At 43.1% G+C, this 16,297-nt stretch overlaps 1 protein-coding gene across 1 annotated transcript; it reads right to left on the reverse strand.

Moving 5' to 3' along the window:
• Positions 1–2,388: 2,388 nt before the first annotated feature.
• LOC138756753 (uncharacterized) lies at positions 2,389–15,904 on the reverse strand. The gene is made up of 3 exons (XM_069923138.1): positions 15,816–15,904; positions 12,895–13,407; positions 2,389–2,705 (listed from the first exon to the last, which is right to left on the reverse strand). Exons 1-3 carry the CDS (start codon positions 15,902–15,904, stop codon positions 2,492–2,494), a joined length of 816 nt encoding a protein of 271 aa, XP_069779239.1. The 3' UTR covers positions 2,389–2,491.
• Positions 15,905–16,297: the final 393 nt, after the last annotated feature.

Here is a 16,297-nt window from a genome sequence, read left to right on the forward strand (position 1 = left end):
ATTTGGCATTGAGGATAACGTGCATAACATGCGGGAGAAGAATGCCATCAGTTTGCCCTTTTGATTAAGCGTTCCTGCCAAAGCACAATCTGAGACATCAGTTTCCACTTGGAACGGGACATTCTCGTCAATGGACAAGAGTGCAATATCAGCTTTAATTCTCTCAAAAGCCTTCAAGACCATTGAAGAGAGAGGAAAAGATTTAGTGTCAAGCAGAGGGCGTGTCTTCGTGGCATAGTCCCGAACCCATTTGCAGTAGTAGGAAAATAATCCCATACACCTTTTAAAGGCTTTTGCTGAGTCTGGGGGGGGGTGATAAAACTCCTTAAGGGAAGCCATTCTTTCCGCATTGGGACAGATTTCACCCTTGCGGACAACGAAGCCCAGAATGGGTAGCTCTGTCGTGTTGAAAACATATTTGCCCTCATTAAATGTAAGGTTGAGTTCTTTAGCTGTTGCTAAAAATTTCTTTAGGTTGTTGTCATGTTCAGTCTGCATTTTCCCAGATAGTGATATTATCCAGATAGGGAAACGTACCCTGTAACTCATTCATTCAAACAATCTTACCCATCTCCCTCTGAAACACTGACACTCCATTAGTGACTCCAAAAGGTACGCTTTTAAACTGGTATAACCCCCTCCACTCCCATCAGCCTCAAAGGCCGTATAGGGTCATTCCCTTTTTTTAATGGAGATTTGGTGGTAAGCTGCTTTGAGGTCGAAAGTGGAGTACACTTTGTATTGTGCTATCTGATTAATCATTTCATTGATGAGTGGCAGGAGGTAGGCATCCAGGTTAGTGTAATGGTTGATTGGCTGTAGTCAATAGCCAGTCATTTCTTAGTGTGATTTTTCATAACTACCACCTGGGCTCGCCACGGACTCTTACTGGGTTCAATTACTCCCTCTTTAAACAATTTCTTGGTCTCAGCTTTGATAAACACACGATCCTCTTTGCTGTAAGAACAGCTCTTAGTGGCAATCGGCCGACACTTGGGGGATAAATCACTGAAAAGGGAGGGAGCTTTGATCTTTAATGTGGACAGACTGCAGTAACTAATGCAGGGGATGGTAAGTGTGGGTAGTGGCCCATCGAAATTTAATACTACACTTTTCATCTGAGATTGAATATCCAACCTCAGTAACACAGGAGCGCAGAACTCAGGCATTACAAAAAGCAAAACATCATCAAGGCAATGTCCCTGCAAATTTAAAGTAACTACACTTGTCCCGTACAGTTTTTGTAAGTTCACTACAAGCCAGCCATTGATATATTTCGGTTCGCTGGATATCTCCGCAAATTTAAGGCTTTGACGACCTTCTCATGGATGTAGCTGTCAGTACTCCAGGCGAGTCTATTAGGTGATCGAGAGTCTCACCATTCACCTCCCCCTTCATAGTCGATCGTTTCAGTCCATAATATTCCCCAAGCTTTACAGTCAATTGAGCTAACACAGGGGAACTTTGTGCTGATCTCACCTTGCTGTCACTTGAAGTTGGTTCAGTCAGCTCGTCTGAAGATTCCTCCTTTTCACAGTTGTCTTCCATTCCCACAGCCCCAGGATGAATTTTCTTGGTGCTTCTCTTCTCCTCATTAGTGGGAGTACTTTTTACCTTACATGCTTTAGCGAAGTGGCTGAGTTTCCCACAATAGCTCCAGGTAGCAAATCGAGCCGGGCACTTCTGTCAGGGGTGCCAGCTTTTATCACAGAAGTAGAATTTGCCAGGGGTTCGTCCTTTTCTTTCCTTCGGGGTTCCAGCACTCCTGGATGTTTCCCCTTCAGTTTCTAGCATTTCACTGGACCATATAGCACTTCTCAGTGTTTTGACTCGAGTTACTGCCCGATCTTAGGTTAAGGGCTCCGTCTCCAGCAGCCTCTGTTGGATGTAACTGGAGTCGATTCCGTTGACAAAAGCATCCAGTTTCAAGGCATTGCGGTGTTGTTGCACATTGACTGCCCTGACATCACATTCGTTTGCCAATGAGTCGAGGGCCAGTGCATAGGCAGCATCACTTTCCCCAGGTTTCTGGCGTCTAGTCAGCAACTGGTGTCGAGCAAACACCACATTCAGTGGTGCCATGTAGTAAGCAGTCAGACGTTCCCGGGCTATAGCCAGAGTGGTAGTTCTTTGTGTTACAACAATAGGGACCTCACCCAGCAGGGAATTCAGATGGCCCCACTGTATCGCCTCATCGACCACATTGTTTCGAGCCATGTAGTAATCGAAACAAGCATTCCAGTGGTTGAAAATTTCTATAACCCTCAGGGCAGACTGGTCAATTATCAGCCGCTCTGGCTTGAGTGTTGCATCCATTTCTGCTAATAAAATTGAAGTGCCAGTGATGAAGGAATCAAAGACGATGTGGTCAAACAATAATTATGGCTTTTATTAGCAGAAACTCATGGTACAATAATGAAAGAAAATAGGTGCATACACAGTTATACCCAAGGGGAGTGTCTTTAATAGAAGAGATAATGCACAGCCAATGTTAGTACAGCAAGGCTCGCCGAAGGGAAGACAGGGAACTTAGCAGAGATTCACCACAACTCTCCAGCCTGCCTGTATTTGGCCTTGGGCAATTGGCTTTTGTCATTGCCCCCCTGGAACTGATCTGGGCTTGTCCTTCCAGCACTATAACAGTGCCATGTGCTCTTTGTTCTCTCTCTTTGCCAGCTTGGGACCACCCTGCTTCACTCCAGGCCCTAGAATTGTGGAGAAACTGTTGGTAAGATGTGCACTGTTAAAAGAGTTGGGAACATTTAATGAGTGTCCTTTGAGGCACAAAGCCTTGCCTGCACTGAGTCAAGGGGGGGGGGGGCATCGTAGTGATTTTTCCTTGATTATTGTATGTACCAGTTCATTGTGTGTGTGTGTGTGTGTGTGTGTGTGTGTGTGTGTGTGTGTGTGTGTGTGTGTGTGTGTGTGTGTGTGTGTGTGTGTGTGTGTGTGTGTGTGTGTGTGTGTGCGTGCACACGTATGCTACATCAGTTACCATTTCCCGCACTTGCCTTCTGTAAATAAAATACTTTCCCATCAAAACTGTGTTCAGAGTCCTTGCCTTTGAGAATAACCAAACCAACCTGTTTCCTCAGTCACAACACCCTGCTATGTCCAAAACATTACAGTGCCCTGAAATGAGGGGACTATTGCTCTAATTTCTACATGGTCAATCCAAAATGTATACAAATAACGTTAAATAAAATCAGGAATGAGCATTTTAATCACATGTGAATTGTTTGATTACAAATTGAAAACTTTGGAGCACAGGGGCAAATAAAGGGAAAAAAAAACATTGTGATGTTTCTTCTATTGTGGTAAAGAATCTTGGGTTCTTTTATATTACTTATATTTTATTATCAACTCACAACTACGTGGGGAACATCAATTTTTGGCATCTAACCCAAAGTCATTTCATCTCCGACACCCTCTGGCAGTCATTGGGAGTTGGTGAGGAGGATCACCAACTCCCAATCACCACATCCCCTTTCCTTAAGATGTTCAATCATGGTATTCATTTCAATTTAAAGTTAAACATAAACACAAATATCAGCAGCAGACATTTTTAAGTGTGCAGTACTTTTTCTTTTAGAGATTCAGCCTGTTGGGTGCTTTGATAATGCGGGTGGATCTTATCAACACAGGTGCATGTGTCAACTCCACTCATCCACAATGGTCCAGCATTGGTGATGTTCCCTCTGTTGCTGTGCAGGCTGGATCCTCTGTATTTGTCTGTTCCTGCAGTGTCACTAGCATTTTCAGCAGGCTCTTTCGATTCCTCCTCAGTATTTGACCATCCACTGTTCTGACAGTGTAGGATCTTGGATTTACTTCTTCTAGATGTTGAACTTCCTGAATTTCACTGTGTCGTTTTGTGCCAGTGGTCCTAAGCTTCTTGCTGACTTGTCATAGTTTGCTTTTTGTCTCCTGTGCAGATGCTTTTGTTTCCATTTGACATCTTCGACATCTTCGACATCCCTGTTCTTGTTTGGATATGCAGAGTAGGGAAGTGTGGTGCATAGTCATCAGGAGCTCAGCAGGTGAAATGCCATGTTCAAGTGGTGAAGCTCGGTCACTCAATAGTGCTCGATAAGGATCTGAGCCACTTCTTGTGCTTCCTTGAGCAACTGCCTAACTATGTGAACTCCTTTCTCTGTTTTACCATTTGACTGTGGAAGCCGAGGACATGAAGTCACATGTCAAAAACCATACTATCTGCAAAGTTCTGGAATTCTCTACAACTGTAGCATGGTCCATTGTCACTGAAGATGATTTGAGGAATTCCATGTCTTACAAAGATCAACTTCATGTATCTGATCACACAGGCAGCAGACATGTTGGGAAGCAGCACCATCTCAGGACAGTTTGAGAGATAGTCAATAACCAGCAGGTACCGTAAATATTCGAGTATAATGCGAAAAAATTTGTACCAAAATTTGACCTCAAAGTAGGGGGGGGGTCACATTATACATAGGAGTAACATTTTATTTTATTTTTCTGCCATTTTTAATGATAAGTCAGATTCTCAGCAGCTGCCTCCATTGACGGCAGGCCGACTGGGGTGGGGGTGGGGGGAGAGACGGCAGCGCGACTCAGGCAGGTGGGCGGAGAGATGGCAGTGCGACTCGGGTGGGTGGGTGGGTGGAGAGATGGCAGTGCAACTCAGGTGGGCTGGCAGAGAGACGGCAGTGCGACTCAGGCAGGCGGGTGAAGAGATGGCAATGCGACTCGGGCAGGTGAGGGGGGAGAGATGCCAGGGCGACTTGGGTGGGTGAGGGGAAGGAGGTCGTATTGTACACAGGGGGACAATTTTTCCCTCTTTTTCCCCTCAAAAATGGGGGGATCATATACATGAAATGCATTATACATGAATATTTATGGTAATTCTTTCTATCCAAGTGGAACAGAAAAATCCCAACTTCTGCCTTGGCTCCTCTGGTAAGTCAGTTATGATCATGTGTTCCTTTGACAGGTCTCACAGCTTGAAACCATCCTGTCAAATGTCGGCATTTATCTATGGCCAACAGTTCTGACCCTCCGCTTTCATTTTCATATTCTAAAGTTCCCCTCATGCAGCCTTTTCAGCATCTTTTGTTGAAGTGATTGAAGAATAATAATTCAGCTCTGTCTGAGTAGAAGCCCATTGACAACACTCAGATCTGCTCTCATGTTGTAGAATGGCTGACATTCACCTCTAGGCAAACCTTCATTTAGATTCTTGATGACTTTGCTGTTTCAGCTGTGATCTGCTTGGATTCCATGTCAGATACAGTGATCAGATTCACATGGAGATTCACGTCTGTCACTGGGGAACTCTCATTGTGTGCTTCACTCTGCATTGTTGGCCGTTCAGTCCATCAACCAGCATAATGAGTTTCCCTGGTGTGTACACCAATTCAAAGTCATAACATTGTAGCTTTGTCATCAGTCTTTGGATTCGCAGTGACATCTCACTGAGGCTTTTTTTGATTATTGTTATTAATGGCTTGTGGTCTGTCTCTGGTATAAATGTTGGTAGACCATAACATAGCTGTGGAATTTCTTGAATCCATAGACCAGACCTAGGCACCCATTCTCAATTTGTGCATATCGACATTCAGATGTTGTCATTGTCCTTGATGTGTGTGCTACTGGCCTCCGATCTTCTCCTATAGCCTGAAGTAGTATGGCACCTATTCCATCTTTTAAATCATCCGTAGATTTATTTTCCTTATGGATGGTCAAAGAACATCAAAAGCACTGGTTCTGTAATTCAAATGGTCATCAGTCATCCCCATTCTTCCTCGTGGTTGTCTGTCCACTTGATTCACATTTAGACAATAGACAATAGGTGCTGGAGTAGGCCAATTGGCCCTTCGAGCCAGCACCGCTATTTATCAGATCATGGCTGATCTTTCCCTTTCAATAACCAATCCCAGCCTTATCTCCATAACCCTTAACTTCCCTGTCCACAAGAGCCTGTTACAACTTCCTTTGGTACATTGTTTTGCAAGGCACGTTTGGTATGAATTTACCAATGAAATTGATAATTCCCAGCACTCTAAATATGGCCTTTTTGTCAGTGGGTTAGGGTTTCTCTAGAATTTCTTTCACCTTGTGATTGTCTGGCTCCACACCTGCCTCCTACAGCTTATCTCCCAGAAAGGTGATTTCCTTCACACCAAACTGACATTTTTCTCTAACTTTAATCCATAATTCTGGAAGTGTTGTAGCACTTTGATGAGACTCTCATTGTGTTGCTCCTATGTGGATCCTCATATGATCATGTCATCCATATGCACACATTCCTATTTATGCCTTCTATGATGTGCTCCATTGTCCTCTGGAACACTTCCAGAGCTGAGGAAATTACAAAAGGCATTCTTAAATAAGAGCATCGGCCAAACAGTGTATTGAATGTGCAGTATTTTGTGCTATCTTCATGCAGTTTTAATTGCCAGAAGCCCTGGGATGCATCCAATTTGGTGAAAAACCTTTCACTGGCCATCTCACGTGATTGGGGATTTGTTGGTTAGACAAGTGGATAGGAGATTTGCTGGAATAGATCAAGGCTCCCGGGTGGTATGTTACCTTCCAGGTACCAGGGTCAGGGATGTCTCTGGAGGGGGAGGGCGAGAAGCCAGATGGCATGGTCCACATAGATAGAAATGGGGATGAGGTCCTGAAGGAAGAATATAGGGAGTTAGGGAAGAAGTTAAAAAGCAAGACCTCAAGGGTGGTAATCTTGGGATGGCTACTTGTGCCATGCGCTAGAGAGGGTAGGAATAGGAAGACATGGCGGATGGATGCATGGCTGAAGAGGGGCAGGGGGCAGGGCTTCACACTTGTGAATTATTGGGATCTCTTCTGGGGAAAGTCTGACCTCTACAAAAAGGATAGGCTGCACCTGAACTGGAGAGGGACCAATATCCTCATGGCATGCTTGCTAGATCTGTTGGGGATGGTTTAAACTAGTTTGGCAGGAGGGGTGGGAATCATAATGAGAGTGCAGAGATTAGGTTGGAAGAACCACTAGATTTGAAGGGAGAGAGGAATCAGATTGTTAAAATTAATGAAGGGGGGTAGTAAAAGTAAATGGTAATCTAACGAGTGAATGTGGGGGACATGCTCTCAAGTATACACATTTCAATGCAAGAAACATGGTAAGAAAGGTGGAGGAGCTTAGAGCATGGATTGACACATGGAAATATGATATTGTAGCCATCAGTGAGACTTGGTTACAGGAGGGATAAGACTGGCAGCTAAATATTCCAGGATTGTATTGTTTTAGGTGTGATAGAACAGGGGGACTAAAAGGTGGAGGAGTCACATTGTTTGTTAGAGAAAAACATTACAGCAGTGCTGTGGCAGGATAGATTTGAGGGCTCGTCCAATGAGGCTATTTGGGTGGAAGTGAGGAATGGGAAAGGCATGAAAACACTAATGGGGGTGTATTAAACAAGTGGATAGGAGGGACAGAGGGAATTAGAGGAGCAAATTTGTAAGGAGATAGCATATATGTGTGTAGTAAACATAAGGTGGTGACTGCAGGAGATTTTAAACTATCCACACATTCACTGGGATGCCCATTCTGTAAAAGGGGTGGATGCGTTGGAGTTTGTCAAATATGTTCAGGAAAGTTTTCTAAATTACAACTTTGAAGAACCGACCAGAGGTTTGTGTTGGGGAACACTTTGGCTCTAGTGATCATAATACTATTAGTTTTAGGTTAATGACAGAGAAGGATAGGGCTGGGCCCAAGATTAAGATTCTTGTGATATGGAGTACAGAGGACCCAAAAAACCAGCAGAAATAGATATGCACCACAACGCAGGATTACTTAAACGAAAGTAGTTTTTAATTATATTTGAACAAGAAAACAGAATTGAACTTTAACTTATTACTTAACCTACTTACTTAACCTACCTAACTACTTAATCCCCCCTCTAACACTAAGCGCAGGTGTGTGTAATATATATTTAAGATTAGAAAAGTTTTTTGGTTCACAGTCCAATTCTTGTACTGTGCACAGAAGTTAGCATTAATAAAGTTCACCAGGCTTTGGTGCTTAACAGGTAAATGGTTACCACTCAGAAGGGTTCTTGCTGGTTTTCAGAGAGAGATTCCTTTTCCAGTACATCCGCAACTGATTCCTTCTCAATCTGTCTTGCTGATGAAACTTGTCCCTTCAGGGTTCTCCAGATGATCCTCTTTCTTTCAGGTCACCTTTCACACCACCAATCTCCTCCTTTGACCAGGCAGCCTTTCAAAGTTTGCCAGCTTGTCCTTCTGGAACTGATTTCTGTCTCCTCTCTCTCTGTTTCACACCCTCTCTCTTTGAGAGCAAAACTCTTCTCCTCTGCCTGCAAAGATCACATGGTCTCCCAGGCAAGCTGCTGTCGTGTTGTCTCTTGCAAAAAGCATTGTGCAGCAACAAGCTATTTGTACCTGCATCTCTCTTCTATATTCTAACTCATTGTTGTTTGAAGTCCGGCCTACAGCGGTGGTGTCATCTGTGAACTCATAAATGGGGATGGAGTAGTGTTTGGCCACATGGTCATGGGTGTGCAAGGAGTATTGTAGAGGGCTGAATAAGCAGCCTTTCAGGGCACCAGTGTTAAGGGTGATGCTGGAGAAGGTCTTATCACCAATCTTTACTGATTGCAATATACAGGATAGGAAAATTGGAGCTGTCGTAAATGAAAGATAGTTTGACATAGGTTTACTTGTTATCCAGATGCTCCAAGGCTGAGTTTCGGGCCAGAGAGGGTGCCTGTCATAGAATTGTTGAGGGTAATTAGCATGTTGAAGTGGGTTAATGTGAACCATGACCAGCTTCTGGAAGCACTTCATGATGGTGCAAGTCAGGGCCACAGGCCATTAATCATTTCATGCGTTCTTCAACACTGGCCTTCTTTTTAATTTTTAAAAATTTTTCACACTATGAACCATATTAACAAAAATATACACAAACATTTCCCTCTTGAATATACACAGTGTCATTTTCTCCCCTTTTCCCCCTCCCTTCCCTCCCTCCTTCCCACCCCCCTCCCTACCCACTAAAGGTTCAACATATATAATACAATAAACCCATTAAACAATGTTATCACACAATGAAAATAAAAAAGACAATTGTGTCATCTACTTTTACACACTGGGTCAGTTCATTTTGTCTTCTTCTCATTCTGTCATTTTAGGGGGTGGAAGTCCTTGGTAGGCCCTCTCTGTTGTGCTCCATGTACGTTTCTCAAATTTGTTTGAATACTGTGATGTTATTTTTTCCAATGGAATACATTTATTCATTTCTATGTACCATTGCTGTAATCTCAGGCTCTCTTCTGATTTCCAGGTTGACATTATACATTTTTTTGCTACAGCTAAGGCTATCATAATAAATCTTTTTTGAGCTTCATCCAAATCGAGACCAAGTTCTTTACTTCTTATATTATTTAGAAGAAAGATCTCTGGATTTTGCTTTCTTGAAGCAGGGAGAGGTTGAAGATCTTTCCATGTGATCATTTTAAGTACAGCATTTTAATTTTTCTTAAAACATTATCAATCTATAATAAGGTATGCATTTCTTTTAATTACAGCAAATTACTTCAGACATTTTCCTTCCCTTTCTTCAAGTACCCTGGAAAATTTCTAAAATTACCTATGGTGTATGCCAATTAATCACTCAATTTGTTTAATGATACCTGTCATGCTTTGAATGATTTATTTTAAAAAGTTAAGAAAAGGTTTTTTTTAACATATTGGTTTTCAAAAAGCACTGAAGTTCTTGATTAAAGAAACTGGTGCAGGTAGTCAAGAGTCACACGAGCGGATAACAGAATTTCATTCTCTATTTCTATGAGTGAATAAAATATTTATGTTACATGAGGTGGAAGAAAACAAAGCTGTGGCCCCCAGGTTTCCATAGGATGCCAGTTAAGAATAACTGCCCGACCGGGTATAAAGTCAAGAGTGTCTGTTCATGGAATGACAAAGAAAATCAATGCGGAATTGCATTCATCCTGCAAAGGATGTTGATGAATGGATATTGGATGTCAGGTCAGTGTTGATGATTTTATTCAGCAATCAATTTCTGAACCCAATTTTGAAAGGTGCCCATTTGGTCTTGACCTGTGCACAACCAAACGCATTGTTCAGAGAAGTCAGAAAGAAAACAGTGGGGAAAGATGAAGGCAATTATATTGCTCTGCAATAGGCAGATTCAGCATTTCATTTATAAATATTATTTTCTTTCTGAGCCAGGCACTCAGAGAATTGCTTCCATTCTCTCCTAACAGCAGTGTTGGCACATTCCTCAGGCAATGAATTATGCCCGAGGGTTGTGTACCAGTCAAATTTAATTATGTTTAATGAAGTCTAATAAAAGATGCTGCATCGGCACTTAACATGTTGCAACATACAATTTATGGTTTAAAATTGATTGATTGATGATAGAAACTGAAAATGACTGGAAAATGACTGGGTGTGCAGCGCAGATTTACAAGGTTAGTTCCAGGGATGGCAGGGTTGTCATATGCAGCAAGGCTAGAAAAACTGGACTTGTATCCATTGGAGTTTAGAAGGATGGGGGGGGACATGATTGAAGTATACAAAATCATCAGGGGGATAGACAAGGTGAAGTCTGATTACTTGTTCCCAATGATGGGGGAGACGAGGACTAGAGGGCATAGTTTAAGAATACAGGGTAGGCCCTTTAGGACGGAGATGAGAAAGCATTTTTTTACCCAGAGAAGTGTGAATCTGTGGAATGCTCTGCCACAGAGGGTGGTAGAGGCGGATTCGCTGACTATGTTCAAAAGAGAGTTAGATAAGACTCTTGTGGGTAACTGAGTTAAGGGTTATGGGGATAAGGCTGGAAAGGGGTACTGATGGTAATGATCAGCCATGATCTAAAATGGCGGTGTTGGCCCGACGGGCCAAATGGCCTCCTCCAGCTCCTATTGTCTATTGTCTATTGTCTAAGAGCGAAACACGAAAGTCAGCAAACACTCTGATTGTAGTAAAAACACAGAAATGCTGGAGGAACTCAGTGTCCATAGGAGGTAAGGATATATTACTGACAATTCAGGGCTGAATTCTTCTTTAAGGTATGAGTGAAAAATCAGACAGGCACCTGAAATCATTAATAAATGTCTTATTTATGCCTAGATTAGACATCATCTTGAAATTATGAACCATGTTTCTGAGAGTCTTTTATTTCTGATCAGCAGGCACTGGTGTGTAGGACATGGAAAATTAACAATTGAAGTTTATTTGGTGAGAGAACAAAATTCTGCCTGGAGGTCAGTGACTAGTGGAGTGCCACAAGGATCTGTTCTGGGATCCCTGCTCTTTATGATTTTTATAAATGATCTGGATGAAGAGGCGGAAGGATGAGTCAGTAAGTTTGTGGATGACATGAAGGTTGGAGGAGCTGAAGGTTGTCAAATGGACAGGATGCAGAGTTGGGCAGAAAAGTGACAGATGGATTCAATCCGGTTAAGTGTGAGGTGATGCATTTTGGAAGGACAAACCAAAAGGCTGAGTACAGGGTTAATGCTCAGTTACTTAGGAGTGTGGATGAACAGAGGGACCTTGGGGTTCAAAGCCATACATCCCTCAAGATTGCTGCACAGGTTGAAAGGATAGTTAAGAAGGCCTATGGGATGCTGGACTTCATTAATGGGGGATTGAAATCAAGAGCAGAGAGGTCATGTTGCAGTTCTATAGATCTCTGGTGTTCAGTTCTGGTTGCCTCATTATAGGAAGGATGTGGAAGCTATAGAAAGGGTGCTGAGGAGATTTACCAGGATATTGCCTGGATTGGGAAACAAGTCTTATGAGGTAAGGTGAGCAGAGCTGGCAATTTTCTCTTTGGAGCTCAGAAGGATGAGAGGAGGCTTGATAGAGGTCTACAAGATTATGAGAGGCATAGATAGGGCGGACAACCAGCACCTTTCTGCCAGGGCAGTGCAGCGTGATCAAAAACTCAAAGCAGGCTTGAAGCAAGTGATTAAAGGCTTTAATAACCTGCAACATCAGGCATGTCTTTACATAATGCTGGCTCGGATCCAAGCCTGGCATGGAGGGAGGAGACTAGGGCAGCTCAGCTTTTATTGGGAATCTTACGGGGAGGATTTAGGGAGGATTTACAGGATTGGAGGTGAGCCAGCCTGCGCCAGTGATCGTGACCGGGGTTCAAATCCCTCACTCTCTGCAATGAGTTTGTATGTTCTCCCCATGTCTGTGTGGGTTTTCCCCAAGGGCTCCGGTTTCCTCCCATCATTTGAAATGTATCTACTGGGGGGGTGGGGGAAGTGTGGGTTAATTGGGTGTTGGACTCGTGGGCTGAAAAGGCCCCTGTTACCGTGCTCTATGTCTAAATATCAGGAGCATCTATTGGCAATAGGTCAGTCATCTTTCAGATCAGTCACCTTTCATCTCTTAAAACAACAATGAGTAACTTGAACTGGTTCACAGAGAATAGCAGGAGCATAAATGATGACTGTAAACGGAGAAATGAGTGGGGAAAATGCAAATTAACAGTTAGACGCGGCATTAATCAAGTAGCATGGTTCATTTAAATGAAAGACTGCAGAATCACAGTCAAGCAACACGGAAAGGGGCACTTTTGTCCTTTGGGATCATCAAGTATTCTTCCTGCACTTGCCTCACAACCTTTGCGATTTAACAGTACGTCTGAAGTAATTTTTAAAAAGTTTAGTCATGCGGCATGGTAACAGGCCATTTCGGCCCATGAGGGCGAACCACCCAATTTGGACCCCAATGACCTACACCCCAGTGGGAAGAGACTGGTCCCTCCAGAGAAAGCCCACACAGATAGGGAAGAACGCACACACTCCTCACAGACAGCGCCAGTAACCCGTAGGCTGAAGCTTATTCATTTCATTCCCCACTTACTGCATGGGCGTCGCTGATGAATATGGGGGCGGGGGCAGAGTCGGCGTCGCGCCGTTACCGGGGTGACGCGCGTGGTGGTTTCTGGGGACCGGCGGTGGCAGCGTGAGGATTGGCGTCGCGCCGTTGCCGGGGTGACGCGCGTGGTGGTTTCTGGGAACCGGCGGTGGCAGCGTGAGGATTGGCGTCACGCCGTTGCTGGGGAGACGCGCGTGGTGGTTTCTGGGGACCGGCGGTGGCAGCGTGAGGATTGGCGTCGCTGGCGAGGAGGGGGGCGGGCAGCCTGTCACCTGCGATAGTAAGTGAACAACGGGAGAGATACGCAGCAGGCGATGGGTGGGGAGGGAGGGGGTGACCTGGGCCACGGTCCAGTGGCAAGGAGTGTCGGGGAGCGAGTGGTGGCGGCTGTAGCCCAGGCCCGTGGTGGGGAACGAGGGGCTCCAGGTGTCACCCAGGCCCGTGATGGGGAGCGAGGGGCTGCAGGTGTAGCCCAGGCCCGTGGTGGGGAGCGAGGGGCTCCAGATGTAGCCCGGTCAAGGTCATGGGCCTCCTAGGGCCGGGTGGTAGTTCATCCACCACTGGACAGCGTTGGAGTCGAACCCCGGTCCTGACCCAATAGGTGGCACTGTAAATGCATTATGCCAGGCGGGCCACCCTTGCTCATCCAACCATGCCGAAATATTGTAAGACAATAGCAAAAGGCATAGGAGCAGGATTAGGCCATTCTTAATCAAATGTAATTCATTGAAGAGCGCCCAATGCAGAACTGCTTTATCGCCAGTCGTCTCAATCCCAAGCTGCTGTAAAAGGCCATTTTGTGAGCATTCAACACAAGCCTTCTCCTGGGATCCAGCAACAACCTGATTTTCCCAATCTACCATCATATTGAAGTCCCCCATAACCACCATATAGCACTGTTGATCTCACACACCTTCTCAACTCCTGTTGCAATGTGCAGCTCACATCCTGGCTACTATTTGGATAATTCCCATCAGGGTCTTTTTTTACCCTTGCAGTGTCTCAAGTCGATCCACAAGGATTCCACATTTTCTGATCCTGTAGCTTCATACCAAGGATTTGATTTTTTTTTACCAACTGGGTAACCTCATCCCTCTGCCCATTTGCCTGTCATTTTGACACTCAGTTTTGCACTCAGTTGTGATCCTTCTTCAGCCAAGACTCTCTGGCTTGAAATTCTCCTTTCCAAATCCACATTTCTGATGTGTTAGTTGTTGACAATCTCCTGGTATCATCAAGCAGGCTGAGAAACCAATCAAGATTAAGAATCTTGACAGGAACAACATATGAAATCTTCTTAATTTTAGCTAACCTTTAAGACATACAGTCCATATTGAAAAAGAAATCGATCAATCTGGGGTCATGAAAAATCCAGTTGATTCAGTATTTGAAGCCTTTTTTTGGAGGAATGAGAACTTCTTGTGGAATTGCTGAAAGTTAGTTGAACTGCACCAATTTTCAAATTTTATAATTATAAATGCTGGCCTTAGCCATCAGAATTTAAGGAGCATAAGGCAAATCCCTGAAAATGGTAAATTTAATGTTTTCCAATGTGTATCGGTTGTATTTTTAGTGAATTAATATTGATTTTCAATAAATTAGATAAGCATTTAGAATCAAATTCAGAATCAGGATGTATTATGAACAAGTCATGAAATTCGGTGTTTTGTGGCAGCATTGTAGTGCAAACATTCATATTATAACCACCTTACAACATTAAAAAATAACAGTGCACAAAAAGTAAGGCAGTGTCTTTGGTTCATTGATCATTCAGAAATCTGAGGGCAGCGGGGAAGAAGCTGGCCCTGTGCTGCTGAGTGCTCGTCTTTAGGCTCCTGGACCTTTTCCCCCGATGGTAGCAGAGTGAAGAGGGAATGGCCTGGGTGGTGGGGGGGGTAGAGGATAGAGGCTGCATTTTAAAGACCCCGTCTCATGCAGATGTCCTCGATGGGGGCGAAGTCTGGTGTCTGTGATTTAGCAAGCTGAGTTAACGACCCTCTGGAGTTCATTCTTTGTACACAATTTCTGGTCATTATAATTGTTAAGTCTTGTCACAACCAATGAAAATTTGAAGAAACTGATAATTGGGATGCTATACATGTTCTTGTGAAATTAATTGTCTAATTATAAAGGTCGAATGCTATGAAACAAATTAAAAATCATTTACATTTTAACATACTTCTATTTCAAATTTTTGATGATTACAGATCCAACTAGGTGCAAAAAGAACAGTATTCAAAAGTCCTAATTTAGAACAAATACAGAACATAATCTGAATGATGTTTTTAACTAATAGTTAATCTGGAGGAAGAACATATTCATGTTTCAATATTAAAAAAAAAGTTTAATTCCATCTCTATTTCAGCAGTAAAATAACATTGAGATTCATTCACGCTTCTGTGCTGTACGTCTAAATTTACTAATCGAAGGAACCAACGTTAGATTTCAGTCGTGGTCTAATTAATTTGTCACTGTGGATGTAAAATCTTTTTACTTTAAATCTTCAAATTTCATGTATGTATTCTGAAAATTCATGGAGGCTAGAAGGTAATTTCCAAATCTTTTTGTGTGGAAATAGATTTAATTTTAGAATGAAAGATCCCTCCTCATTTCTTTTCGTAAATCTTGCAGAAGACAGTCAAGGCAAATCTAATTTTAAAAATGCCAATGGATTGGGCACTACTTCAGATGCATCCATTCCATTTTCTTGCCTTGCCTCCACTTCTACACAAATATTGCCCTGCACAAACCAATAATAGAAGGGACAGGTCTGCAATGACCGAAACAGACTTTTCTGACAAATGTCCTTTATCATGGGGGAAACACATCGCTCAAACTTATTTGGAAATTAACCACAAATTTGTAACCACTTCAACACAAAATGAAGTAAAATAAAGTCCCAATACCTGAAAAAGACACTTGTGCTCTGGCCTCCGTGCTGAGACAAACCATCAGAACCCTTCCATATGTTTCTTCCCTTTGTTGTGAATGTCATTAGTGTCCTGTGTATGTGTGACTGCTTATATGTCCAGTGTCGAATATGGGTTGGGGGGTGGAAGGGAGATGAAAGGAGCTTGAACTCTACAGAAACTGTATAATATGGATTATTGTAAATTGTTGTCAATACTGACCATGTTAACCTTGATACTGATAATGTTGAGAATGCTTTGAGTTCAAGACTGGAAAATCATAAATAAAATATTCAAAAAAAAAAGAATGGGCTTGCAAACTATTAAATTAATTTCCTCCTTAGTTGTATCAGAAATGTAATCAGCAAATGCTCCTTCCTTGCCTGCAAAAGGGATTTGCAATTGTTTACTTTTGTGAGAAATATTGTCTTATGAGTTGAACCACTCTTATAAGACGAGAGGAACAGGAGGAATGCATA

Source organism: Narcine bancroftii, chromosome 3 (assembly GCF_036971445.1).
Source record: "Narcine bancroftii isolate sNarBan1 chromosome 3, sNarBan1.hap1, whole genome shotgun sequence".
NCBI lineage: Eukaryota > Metazoa > Chordata > Chondrichthyes > Torpediniformes > Narcinidae > Narcine > Narcine bancroftii.

What these genes read in the sequence shown, in the direction of transcription:
- LOC138756753 (XM_069923138.1), bottom strand. Translation starts at nt 15,904, where the DNA reads ATGACATTCACAACAAAGGGAAGAAACATATGGAAGGGTTCTGATGGT. An exon ending in AGCACAAGTGTCTTTTTCAG is followed by an intron (nt 13,408 to 15,815) that starts GTATTGGGACTT and finishes CTACATCTGGAG; the next exon opens with CCCCTCGCTCCCCACCACGG. An exon ending in TCATCAGCGACGCCCATGCA is followed by an intron (nt 2,706 to 12,894) that starts GTAAGTGGGGAA and finishes CCACAATTCTAG; the next exon opens with GGCCTGGAGTGAAGCAGGGT.